This window comes from Pristis pectinata, chromosome 20, assembly GCF_009764475.1.
Source record: "Pristis pectinata isolate sPriPec2 chromosome 20, sPriPec2.1.pri, whole genome shotgun sequence".
NCBI lineage: Eukaryota > Metazoa > Chordata > Chondrichthyes > Rhinopristiformes > Pristidae > Pristis > Pristis pectinata.
Window position 1 is genome coordinate 7,428,625 of NC_067424.1, and position 13,467 is coordinate 7,442,091.

At 39.9% G+C, this 13,467-nt stretch overlaps 1 protein-coding gene across 2 annotated transcripts in view; it reads left to right on the forward strand.

Moving 5' to 3' along the window:
* LOC127580765 (S-adenosylhomocysteine hydrolase-like protein 1) overlaps nt 1-6,826 on the forward strand; it is a 71,639-nt gene extending 64,813 nt beyond the window's left edge. For both annotated transcript variants that reach the window (XM_052034599.1, XM_052034600.1), the window contains exons 13-17: nt 215-313; nt 1,356-1,424; nt 1,911-1,989; nt 2,193-2,313; nt 5,660-6,826. In XM_052034599.1, the coding sequence (XP_051890559.1) occupies nt 215-313; nt 1,356-1,424; nt 1,911-1,989; nt 2,193-2,313; nt 5,660-5,666 (375 nt within the window). In that variant the 3' untranslated portion in view covers nt 5,667-6,826. The remainder of the gene's footprint in view (nt 1-214; nt 314-1,355; nt 1,425-1,910; nt 1,990-2,192; nt 2,314-5,659) is intronic.
* Nucleotides 6,827-13,467: the final 6,641 nt, after the last annotated feature.

The following is a 13,467-nucleotide window of genomic DNA, read 5'->3' on the forward strand; positions in this document are numbered from 1 at the left end:
CAAAAAGCTAAAATTAACTTTGCAGTTTTGGAGAGGTTCAAAAGATCTTACTAAAATGGGAAAATATTGAGCAAACTGCGAATTAATTTTGTTGGTAATTGAGCCGTTCAAAACAAAACATGCTGAATTTCTTTCATTGCCTGTTTTCTGATAGTTTCTGTGCTCTATATGTTCAAATATTTATACACATTTTTCTTTATGACTCCCACCACAGGCCAGCCTGCGTACACCTGAACTAACCTGGGAACGTGTGAGGTCTCAAGTTGATCATGTGATCTGGCCTGATGGGAAGCGTGTTGTGCTTTTAGCTGAGGTTTGTAAGTTTCATTCTGCTTGTAGAGGAAGAATCTGAACAAGAATAACTTCTCAGCGGTGTTAAGGCTAAGAACCTTGTGAAAGCACATTTGTGGAAGGAACAGATGATGTATTTATTTACCTTGTTTCCAAAACTGGGAATTAATCTTCAGTTGTAAAGTTTATCTGATTTCAATTCCTTTGATTCAGGCAGTTTTCTGAATGGTAGAGAAAAGGGAGGGGTGGGTTAACATTTGGAGGAAAGGGTTAGATTGATATTACAGCAGGATAAAATGTCGGCACAACATTGTGGGCTGAAGGGCCTGTACTGTGCTGTAGTGTTCTATGCTCTTTTAGTTTGCTGTTTTATTCTTGTAAAAAAAAGAAATAAACAGTAAATACCGTGTATACAAAATGGTACCAAAAGTTCTATAAGCTCACTGTAATTCAGTTAGCTTGTTAATTATCTCTTTCGAGTTCAGCAGAGGACTTCAGAATGTTCTTGAGAAAGTTACCAATGTGCTGAGTTTGGCTACCACAGGGTACAAGGCCAAGGGTAGAATGGTAAGTAATGAGAACTGAACGAGGAAGTTTGGTTGTCATCTTTCGGGGAGTTTATTGTGAAAGTTAAGGATGGAATTGAGGTAATTCATTTAAGCGGTCCCTGCTTTTGGTTCGATGTCCTTGGATTACAGGAGCCTGCATTTGTTCTGCTGCTAGTGCATTTACCTTGTGTAGGGTGGTGCAATGTCTTCTGGGCATCAACTTAGTGAGGAAGAAAACCGACGAGACAGATTGCAGCTCCTACAACTGTGCAGGAAAGTGGTGCAGCAGAAACACTGGGTAATGGGGAAGGAATGGAGTGGTGGGATTAGTTTTGGATTGCTGCAGCAGCTCTGTGCTCAACCTTGACTTCACAGCTGCTCTGTGGGCTTTGAACTCGTGTTTCTGGATTGGGCCTCTGTGTCATTAGCATAACCACCTAAACACTGAAAAGCAATTAACTGGCGATGGTGAACAATTCAAAATGTCAGCTTAATTTTTCATTCTGTTTGGTTCAGGGTCGTCTTCTTAACTTGAGCTGTTCAACTGTGCCTACTTTTGTGCTTTCAATCACAGCGACCACTCAGGTAAGTGAATGGATGGGGCAAGCAAACAGTGCAAGTACTTGTAATGTCCTGTGCCAGGGTCCACTGTAACAGGATATCTTTTTCTCCATTAACTTTATTTCATACGTTCTGATTATTATGTTGTTGTCATGTGCTCTAAGACCAGCCAGCTTCATTCATCTCACGGACAGCATTTCTGGTTAGAGATGATGAAAACAATCCCTGAAGTATCGCATGGAAACAGACACACACAAAAACCCATTAAACACCTGCCAAGATGGGCCAAATCTGCCTTAAGCGAAGATTGGTTGAAACAAGCAGGTCTCTGTTCCCCTTGTCACAAAACCCATGGTTACAGCTGCCAAGCCAGTAAATTTCTTTAAGGGATAAAGCTGGAACAAAATTTAAGCCATATTGAATATAAGGTGATGTTCCCAGGAAAATAAATGCCTTTGTGTCAATCCTCCTTGCTACACATGTTAGTGATTTGAACTGATCTCTGTGCAGGCATTGGCTCTGATCGAGCTCTACAATGCTCCCGAGGGCCGCTACAAACAAGATGTGTATCTTCTGCCTAAGAAGATGGGTAAGTGGTCCTTGTCTTTGGATGAAGAGAAGTGGGAAGTGTGGCATAGTGTAGAATAGTGGTGGAACTAATAATATGAAATTTTAAAGTCTTCAAGGTTGTTCACTTGGTAAATATTTCAATTGATGGCCAGGAAACGTGTGGTTTGTGTCAAAAAATCTGTTGTCCAATACTTCTACCCACCACTTGTTGTATCTCTACAGATGAGTATGTTGCCAGTTTGCATCTGCCAACTTTTGATGCCCACTTGACGGAATTGACTGATGATCAGGCAAAATATCTTGGCCTGAACAAGAATGGACCTTTCAAACCTAATTACTACAGGTACAGTTAAATATAATGGACTTTACTGTCAATGCATTAACAGCTTTGCTTAATGGTTCGTAAGTGAAGACAGAGAAGCATTGATTTAAGTTGTCTCAGAGCAAGATACCATTGAGAATGTTAGCCTTTTATTATTGTCGTCATTCAAACATTTCTGGTATGAAATGGGATCATTAAAATGTATCAATTTTATGCAGTTCAGTCAAGACAGTTTAATCATTGCAGTCGAGGAAAATTATACCGTCCTCTAAGAGTTTTCACTGTCTATGGGAGAAGTTCCTGTTCCCGTAGGTAAATCAGTAGTGGGGTCAATGTGTCTTATGGATATTTGTTTTGAAAATTGAGGTGAATATAAGATAAGAGATAAGATATCTTCATTAGGCACATGTACATCGAAACACACAGTGAAATGCACCTTTTTGCTTAGAGTATTCTGCGGTCAGCCCGCAAGTGTCGCCGCGTTTCCGGCGCCAACATAGCATGCCCACAGCTCCTAACTCGTACGTCTTTGGAATGTGGGAGGAAACCGGAGCACCCGGAGGAATATCAGCAGCCCCGCATTGTAAATGTCATCATATGACGTCTCCTGCCCTTCCCTGGTCGATCAGTGTGGGATGTCCATTTATACATTATCCAGGCTATTCTTCACGTGTTAGCTTTGAATTCATGGAAGTGTGCCACAGAAATGGAGCTTCCACCTAGCCAGTGCATGGTAATGTTTACAATCACTGGTCGATTCATCTAACTTACCAATCCTGTCGCCATTTCTCTTCAACTGCATGTTCCCTCACCTTCTCTTCCTTTCCCTTCATCCATCCATCTAGACTCATCTTGACTGCTATAGTTCCTGCCTCAACCACACGGGAAAGGAATTCAATAACTTGGTTCCAGGTCCCACGCTTAGCTTTAGATCAGTTGCCCTTTGTTCTTCATTCCTCAACTTCTATCTACGTTAACCCATTCTTTCATAATTGTCCACCATTTGAAGCTGAAACAAAAAAAAACATTATTAGTTTTTCGTGTATCACTTAGCATCCAAGTTGTGGCTGTGTTGTACCCCCTCTGAAGTTTCAACCTCCTTCCCAGACCAAGCCTGATAATAAGTACAGTCATCAAGCTGAGGTCATAGGTTTTATGTGGGCTCATCATTATCTGTTGGAAGATGCATTCCAGTCCTTGAGATTAAAATTGATATTCTATTAGCTTTCTTTTTTCAGCTTTAACAGGCATTGCCTTTAATGCCATATGACTCATTGACATTATGTAGCTGTACTCTTCCACATGACTGATTCCACATTGTTCCTTTTTTTAATAAGACACATTACCTCACACTTGCTAGTTCTGAACTTCATGTACTCTCTCCTTAGTTTTCTAAAGATTAAACTACTCTCTACAGTCTGTGTTCATTCACTAACAGGATGTGGATGTCACTGGCAAAGCAGCATCTCATAACTCTCCCTGTTAGCCAGTTTCTTCTCTCTGCCTACATCATCTTGCTTCTCAAATTTCCATCTACCCCAATTAAGACCCTCCCCAAGGTGCAGGACGAACTTCTACAAAGTTGCAGTTGAAAACATAGAACATAGAACAGTACAGCACATGAACGGGCCCTTCAGTCCACAATGTCTGTACCAAACCATGATGCCAAAAGAAGCTAATCCCATCTGCTTGTACGTGATCCATATTCCTCCACAATACCTTCATGTTCACGTGTCTGTGTAAATGCCTCTTAAAAATCATTATCGGGTCTGCTTCCAGCAGCACCCCTGGCAGTGCGTTCCAGCACCCACTACTCTGTGTGTAAAAAGAAAACATCTGCACATCTCCCTTAAACTATCTCCCTCTCCCTTTAAAGCTATGCCCTCTAGTATTTGACATTTCTATCCTGGGAAAGAGACTCCGACTATCTTGCCCTATCTGCCTCTCATAATTTTATAAGATATCTTTATTAGTCACGTATATCGAAACACACAGTGAAAAGCATTTTTTGCGTAGTGTTGTGGGGGCAGCCCGCAAGTGTCGCCACGCTTCCGGCGCCAACATAGCATGCCCACAACTTCCTAACCTGTATGTCTTTAGAATGTGGGAGGAAACCGGAGCACCCGGAGGAAACCCACGCACACACAGAGAGAACGTACAAACCCCTTACAGACAGCGGCCGGAATTGAACCTGGGTTGCTGGTGCCGTAAAGTGTTACGCTAACCGCTACACTATCGTGCCTGCTCCACCAACTTCTATCAGGTCACTCCTCAGTCTCTGACATTCCAGAGAAGACAGTCCAAGTCTGTCCAACCCCTCCTTGTAGCTAATACTCACTAATCCATCAATGCTCTTAAGGGTCCTGCCATTTACTATGTCCGTTCCCCTTACATTTGACCTCCCAAAGTGCAACACCTCGCACTTGCCCGGATTAAATTCCATCGGCCATTTCTTATGTAGGAGACAGGATGGATAAGATTACAAAAAGTAGTCTTGACTTTCTAATAATACAAATCTTAGAAGGCATATTTGTTTCAGAAGGTGCTGGGGGAAATAAGGAAAACATCTTAAACTTTATGTTTTCTAAATATATATAACAAAGTCATAATTTGGGTGGATCCATAGCCCTGATCTAATTTGTCATTGTTCCACCATTGTCAGACTAACGGGCTGTGATTGCACTGTTCCTGACATCTGTTTTTGGCTCAGATATCATCATTAGTGCTGTTATTCTGCATGAGATAATCTAACCACAAGGCAGGAAATTAGTCTATGGCTCTGTGGTTAGGTTGCATGCTGCCTTTAATCGACTAAGCCGTCAGGGGGAGCTCTTTACACACATTTAACATGATCCTTTCCTCAAGTTACTCCATACAATATGTAATTTCCCATTTTATGATCTGAAGCCAGTGTAGTAATCCTGAAATCCCTGTAGGAAGGAACTTTAATGATTCCATTCAGTAACCTTACAGCATTGTAAGAGTGACTTATTCCTCAGGTTCTCATTAGAAGTTAACATCTCGTGAATTCTGTCATAGAGAAGGTGAAATGTTAAAACAGGTATTCAGTAAATAAGTTCAGGAAACCTCCAAGGTGTTGACAAAATGAAAATTTTAAATAACAAGATAGTTGCATCTTCGAGCACTGTATCCTCTCTCCATTTACATTGCCTGCCACAGAACCATTAATAGGGGTGGTTAATGATTCTTTGTGAAACGTTAGTATGCAGGTTGACATAATGAGTATCAGAACACCTACATATGAAGGGTGGGATTTGTACTTTGTTTTCTTGGATTGAAACAGTGCAAATCATTGGAACTCAGGAGAATCCTCTTCAATGCATAACATTTATTTTCCTCTCTACAGGTATTAGATGGACCAGAATCCAAATGATTGAAATCAGGACCAAGTTGTCCGAAGCCTCAGTAGAAGAATGTATAGTAGGAGCCGGCCTAGCTGTTTAAATGCTCACTAAATGTATTTGAAGAGCATTTTTACACATCTGGGTATCATTTCTTTAACAGCCTGGTCTTTTGCTTGTATTTTCTTTTCTATTCTAATTATAAATGAGTGTTTTGATTTCTAATTTACTGCCGACAGATGTAACTGTCTCACTGCGTTGTGACAGCACTGTCTCTGTGAAATCACTTGAACCTGTATGATATGATTGTACTGTATTAATTTAAAAAAAATTATCTTCGTTTGCTTTGTTTTCCTATTAGTTTTAGTCCACAACTTGAGCTTAAAGCTCAGTTCAACCTTTTCCAAAGGATGCTCTTGTTTTTACTATGTTTTTTTTAAAAATCTGTTCATGGTGGCCATTGAATCCTATTTGGTGATTGCCAGCATAGTTGTATGATACTCGTGTCTTCTCCAGAACCAGCGCTGACTATAATGAATGATGAGTATCAAGTTTTAAACAAACCAGATTCAGTACTAGAGCAGCTGTAAATATCACTGTGTTACCAAAAAACAAAATGTGAAATGGTTTTGTTTGAGAATTTCAGTTTGCTTCCCTCTCTCCATGTAGTGCTACCCTTGTGCGCTTTAATATATTGGCACCATTAAATACTACACTTCAGATTGTGAATCATTACCAATCAGGCAAAGGAAATTAAAGCTTGCATCTATTGATTCAATAGGGAAAATAATTTCAAAGAGTCAGTATTCTAATTCTGGTCAGTTAGATTTTGACAAAATCAAACTAGAACAAGATTTGTGCCATATGGAGTTTGTGGGCTCTGGGTGAGTCCTGATGGCTTCCTGTTCCACAGACACTTGTTGTATACAAACACAAAACATTTCAGACATTATGTACCGTTTATGATGGAGCTTTTTTAAAAAAAAAATCTTGGTGCATTTTCAGGACCATAAGCTGAGCACTGGATTCTCCTGGTGACCTCTTAATGCTGTGTGTTTTATGTCTTTGAGTCTCTGAGGTTGTATATCCAACAGTGGGACCAGAAAGTACTTTCACTCCAGTTACATGAAAATATATATATTTTAAAAAAATAATAAAGAATTTAAAAAATCCATTATATAAACATGAAGAATGTTTTTAATCAAAAATGCCTCTGTTGTCTTATGTGGCTTGACCTGCTGAAAGTGACCATGATCTGTGATGCTGCATACTGATATGGATGCATAAGCAAGAAACCTTCATGTCTGTAACCTTCTGTTCATTTGCTTAAGGTTAATTATAGAGGGAAAATTGTCTCTGAAATGTGTTAAGGACTGCACCTGTCTTAGTTTTGGTACATCACTAACCGTAACAATTTTTACTACAATGAAAATGGCAAATGCTTAAAATGCTTAAAATGCTCTGTAGGTCAATTATTGTTTGTGAAGAGAGAAAGTGTTAACGTTTCAGTCTGATGATGCTTCATTAGAACTAGGAAATCTTGCAAAGAAAGAGGGGAGGACAGAATGAACAAAATGGAAGGCTTGTGATAAGGTGGAGATCAGGTTGAATGATGTAAGTGGTAGTGATGCCCGCTGAAGGAAGGAGGGAGGGAAGGGCTGATGAACAGCAAAAGCTGTGTTGGTAGGAATTACAAATGGGTAATTAAAATCCTTTTGTAAAAAAAACTTTTTTATTTTTAGCAAAACTGAGTTTAGCAAAAAGAAAATCAGAAAGGTTGATTAAATGAAACTTGAATTCAATGTTAAGGCCCATTGTGCTTCACTGAACATTGAGCATGGGAACAGTGTAGGAGGCAAAAGAGAAAGTGGGGTGGAGAATTAAAGTGACAGCCTCCAGGAAGCTCAAAACCACTGAAATGAGGTGCTCTGAAAGCCCAAGCTTTCTTAGCTCTGTGTTATGTGTCTTAACCTGGCTTAGTGTGACTGTGATCTGCAGTGCTGATACCCTTACTGTAATGAGACTGTTTTTCTGACTTCTCCTCTGTTGTATGAACACAGTTTAAGATGAAACTGCCACAGCAATAGATGGGTATGCATGCTGGCTTATTGAGGAATCTTAAGTATGCAATGGTCACTTTTTAACAGTAGGATCTCACTTCCCCAATCTGCATTGGGCAGGGAAGGGAAGATCCAAACTGCTTAGGGTGTTGAGCTGTGGCCGAAACAGTAATATATAGGTTTGCTGTTGTTGGTGGGAAGTTAGTTTTCCAGGGCAGTGGGGAGAAGGAGCTGGCAATGGACAATATTGTACCGGCATGCTTTTAAGTAAGGAACTTCAACTGAGGCAAACACTGAGCTGGCATTGTCACCACAGCTCCAACTTGCTTTCAAGACTGCATCATTTGAATTGTTAGTGTTTTTCTTTTTATATTTAATAATTCACTGTAATAAAACTCTATCATCATCATATGGAACAATTCTCCTCCACCCCCATCCCATCCCCTCAGTCATACATGCTCCTTGTTGGACTTTAGCCTGTAGTAGTCATATATTGCTTCCTACTTCAAATAATTATCCAAGTGACATTCTACCAGCTAGCAATCAAACTCTGGTCCATATATATTGATGTATAATGTTTGACCATTGCTAATGCAATAAAGGTCATGTGCTAAAGTAATTACATACTAAATAATGCTAATATGTAGGCAGAGATAAAATTAATATTTTCAAGCATCCATGGTCAGAAGTTCACAAGTGGGTGTTACCATTGATGTGATTCATTTACACAATCGGTGATAATCAGCCTGGATAGCTACTGTTAAAATTATTTAGTGATAATGTAAAGTCTGTATATTGCCCCTTGAGTGTGTCAATTTGCATTTTAATGTCACAGTGTTAAAGGGGCCCTAAACTGGGGAATTTCTGCTAGCAGGCACACCGGGGGGAAAAAAAAAGGACTGAATTGTCTTCCTGCCTTTTGACCTTTCTATCTGAACAGACCACAGCCACACTACAGTTGCATGCTGTAATTCCTCTGAATTATGCTGCTCTTAAGACACTCGGTGTTGCGTCTTCCAATCTTACTAATAATGAAAATAGGAATGGACGGGGGCAAATCTTACCATTCCTTTCTGTGCAATGACACCTGTCCCTCTGAATCTACTGTGGCAATTTACAGCTCACTTTTGGATATGGGCTTGTGGACCAAGGAGCATTTGTCATTCTGCATGCTGTACACTCAGAATTCTTGGTTTAAAACAACTGCAGATTAAAAGTACCAGCCTATCCAACCTCCTTATGCTCTCCAGACCCAGTAACACCTTTTTCAATCAAAACATCCAGGTAATTTTTGTCACCAAGCTTGTCATTAACTTCTGAAACCTTGCAATATTGTCACTAACACGTTCTGGTGCAAAGTATTTTTTTTCCACAATGGGTTTGAATTACAAGGCTTATCACAAATGAAGTCACCCATTTCAAAACTGAACCGTTTCCACCAAGTTTCAATTTTAATGGCTATGATTTCCATTTCATTTTTGAAGAGCATAGCCAAACTCTTCAACCAAGTTTGGTGATTGTATTGTCCTGCTGGAATCATTTGATATCTGACATTTGATAAAATGTTTTTTTTTCCATTGATGTCGAACCACTGCTTTAGAATTGCAGAACATTAAAGCCAAATGGAATAGAGGCAGCGTGTTAGGAACCACTGCACCTCTGCCTGTTAGTGCAGTAGCCTTAATCCATTGAAAAAGGTGGTGGCTCACTGTACAGACTTGTGAGATCGATCACAGAACAGAGGTCATCAAGTTCCTAGGCACTGTGCCTTTGAAGATAGCAAGTTTTTCCGGTGGGGTGGGATGAGGGTGAAGAGCTGACACAATTAGAGTTACTAAAAAGTACTGGCCATAGGTTAACTTGCTCATGCAGCTTGGAGAGTCAACAACATTTGGCCAGGAATGTTGCAGGATATGGTTTTCATTCAAGGTGATAGAAAGCAAGGTTAAAAATTCTGAGCTCGTTATTATTTGGGATAGGGTTTTGAAGTAGCATTGAGGATTGTGTGGCTAGATGGCTAAATTTCAACATCGGACTGTGGATTCATTATGAGGGAAAGCAAATTTTTATATCCATGACTGAAAACAGTTTTGAGGAAAGAACAAGTTCTGGGAGAAACTAATAAAATTGCATGAAATGTAAAAAAAAATCTCATAAGGTAAAGGATGGATGTTCTGGGGAAAAATAAAACAAAATTGTTGTTTCCTTAGTAACAAATTTTAAGATTGAATATTAGACACAATATAAATGCAAAGTCATGGCTCTCAAAATATCCCAAAGCACTTTATGGCCAGTGAATTGGCTGAAATAACTTATTATTGTTCTCAAGGTTCACTGTATTACATGGGATTGCCTCCTACCTAGGTTATATTAAATGCGAAATAAGCTTTTGAAGGGATCAAAAGTACAATAGTTCTGATAAATAATGATTAGGAGACCTTTATTAAGATTAATTGCGTTTTAACTTCAGCTTTCCATTAAACCAAAATTGAAAAGGCTGCTCTTAAAAATAATCAAGTACATAGAGCAGAAGTCTGAAGAAATTAATTATCTAATTTGCAAATTAGCTGAAGTTAATTAAGGCTTGAAATGGTTCATTTAACCACTGCTTTAGAATTGCAGAGCATTAAAGCCTTTTTCATGGATTAAGGCTACTGCACTAACAGGCAGAGGTGCAGTGGTTCCTAACACGCTGCCTCTATTCCATTCGGCTTTAATGTTCTGCAATTCTAAAGCAGTGGTAAGACATCAATGAAAAAAAATAACTTTTTTTTACAACTTTGACCTATCACTCAGAACTATTGTTTAAAAAAAAGCAGACCAAATACAACAATGGTTGTGGTCTCTTTAAAGCCAATATCTAGTTCAGCTCTTGAAACTGGTTTTGCATGTGGGTAGAACAACCACAGAGGCAGGAAATTACTGGTTCAATCGCTGTGGTTGCATCAAACCACAATGTACAAAGTCACCCCTCCCAACACATTTTACACTTACAGCTTTTATACTCAGTTGAAATTTGAAACACACATTTTATATAAGTAATAGTCGAAGTGTCATACAGCACAGAAACAGGCCCTTTGGCCCAACTTGTCCATACCAACCAAGTCGTCTACCTGAGCTAGTCCCATTTGCCTGAATTTGTCCCAAATCCCTCTAAACCTTTCCTATCCGTGTACCTCTCCAAATGTCCTTTAAAATTGTAATTCTACCACTTCCTACGGCAGCTTGTTCCACACACCCACCACCTTCTGTGTGGAAAAAGTTGCCCCTCGGGTTCCCTTTAAATTTCACCCCTCTCACATTAAAACTTTGCCCTCTAGTTTTAGACTCCCCTGCGGTGGGAAAAAAGACTGATCATTCACCTTATCACATGATATATAGCTCTCTGAGGTCACTCCTCAAACTCTGACACTCCAGGGGAAAAAAGTCCCAGCCTATTCAGCCTCTCCTTACAACTCCTGCCCTCCAGACATCCTTGTGAATCTTTTCTGCACCCTTTTCAAGCCAAGCGTCCAGGTAATTTTTGTCACCAAGCTTGTCATTAACTTCTGAAACCTTCCAATATTGTCAATAACATGTTCTGGTGCAAAGTATTTTTTTCCACTATGGGTTTCAATTCGTGCACATTACATCACCATGAATTACAAGGCTTATCACAAATGATTTTTAAGATATCTTTATTACTCACATGTACATCGAAACACGGTGAAATGCATCTTTTTGCGTAGAGTGTTCTGGGGGGGGGGGGCACAGGCCGCAAGTGTCACTATGCTTCTGGTGCCGGCATAGCATGCCCACAACTTCCTAACCCATACGGCTTTGGAACGTGGGAGGAAACCGGAGCACCCGGAGGAAACCCACACAGACACGGGGAGAATGTACCAACTCCTTACAGACAGTGGCCGGAATTGAACCCGGGTCGCTGGCGCTGTGATAGCGTTACACCAACCGCTACACGACCGTGCCTGCCCCACACTAACGTGCCTGCTCCGAAATGAAGTCACCCATTTCAAAATTGAACCATTTCCACCAAGTTTCAATTATAATGGCTATGGTTCCCATTTCATTTTTGAAGAACATAGCCAACTCTTCAATTCAGTTTGGAGATTGTATTGTCCTGCTAGAATTTTGATATCTAACATTTGATAAATTTTTTTTCATTCATGTCTACCCACTGCTTTAGAACTAGGGAGCAAAAATCCAAAACATTGTGGAGTTACGTTTGCAAAAGTAACTCATACGTGAAAGAACAAAACTGAGTACTTTAGTAAACAGCTTCAGCATGATGGGAGACTGCGGTGTGGAACTTTGTTTTGCTATTAGTGTGCGGTACAAAATTGGACATCCTTGAAAGTCCAGTGAAAGACAGCTGCAGTCAATGCATAAATCAAGTTTGTATCCTTTTCACTATTAAAACACTGCAGAGTCTAAGGAACGGATTTCTCTACCTCTAATTTGCTTCTGTTCATACTGTAAACATTGGTTCATAACAATATATCTCAATAAAGGTACATATCTCCCTGAAAGCAGAGCCACATGTTGACAGGGTGGTGAAGAAGACGTTTGGCGCGCTTGCCTTCATCAGTCAGGGCACTGGGTACAGGAGTTGGGACATCATGTTACAACTGTACAAGTCATTGGTGAGACCACACTTGGGGTATTGCGAGCAGTTCTTGTCGCCCAGCTAGAGGAAGGATGTCATTAAGCTAGAAAGGGTGCAGTAAAGATCCATGAGCTTGTTGCCAGGACTGGAGTGTTGTGCAAATTATATTGTAAGTCTTGAAGGTATTTGTCCAGCTGTCAAATCCTGCTGGCACTATAACAAAATGCCCAATTTATTTCTTTAATAATTCCTTAGTAGTTTGAAACAGTTCTTTGTGTGAAGTTGTTCATCAGATTATATGTTGCTTTTGGCCCAATGGTAGCATGGTGGTTTAAGTTACTGGTCCGAAGCCCAGAAATCTGGACCAAAATATACCTACAAACAGGCATTCACACAGAATGCAAAGACATCACTGTCCCTGCAATTGTGATTAGTTTTGCTGTGTGCAAGCTCTGTCATTTAACTCTTCCTCAATTTTCAGGGGAAGTAGAGTGATTTGAGATACCATCTGCCATCATTACCCAATAAAACAGATACAGATGTATTAAGACGAACAATTTATCAAGTCTGCTTTTATTCTTTATGGCACTGACTATTCTTGATTCCTTTGAGGAGGTGGTGTAAGCTGCAATTTGGACCCCATGAGACTTCTTCAGTGCTGCAAGGGCATTGTGCATTTTTGACCCAGAACTAGTAAAAGAGCATTGATTACTCATTCAAGTCAGGATGTGTGTGCCATGATAGGAAACTTGGTGATGGCGGTGTTCCATAAACCACATGCTTTAAATCAAATAAAAGAACTACTTTCAGGAACTCCACAAGTTCTCTAAATTCAAAACCAGATGATTCATCAAATCCTTTCTTTTTATTTTCAGCACGGTCAGAGTGGATCTTAAAAGTGGGAGACTTCAACATTAGCACCAGAGAACATAAAGATTGGTGACTGGAGATGAAGGACAGAAGAAGGTGGTTGCCATTTCATTAGGATCTGTTGAAAAGGTAAATTGCCAAAGAAAGTGAGCTAATTAATTCTACTGGTCATTTTCTTAAGGGTTCTTGTTTTACTCTGACTTGCCTGCTCAAAGCCAAGGATTAACATCAGACTGGATTAGACAACTCCCTCAGTTTGCCCTAACTCGCAAATAACAAT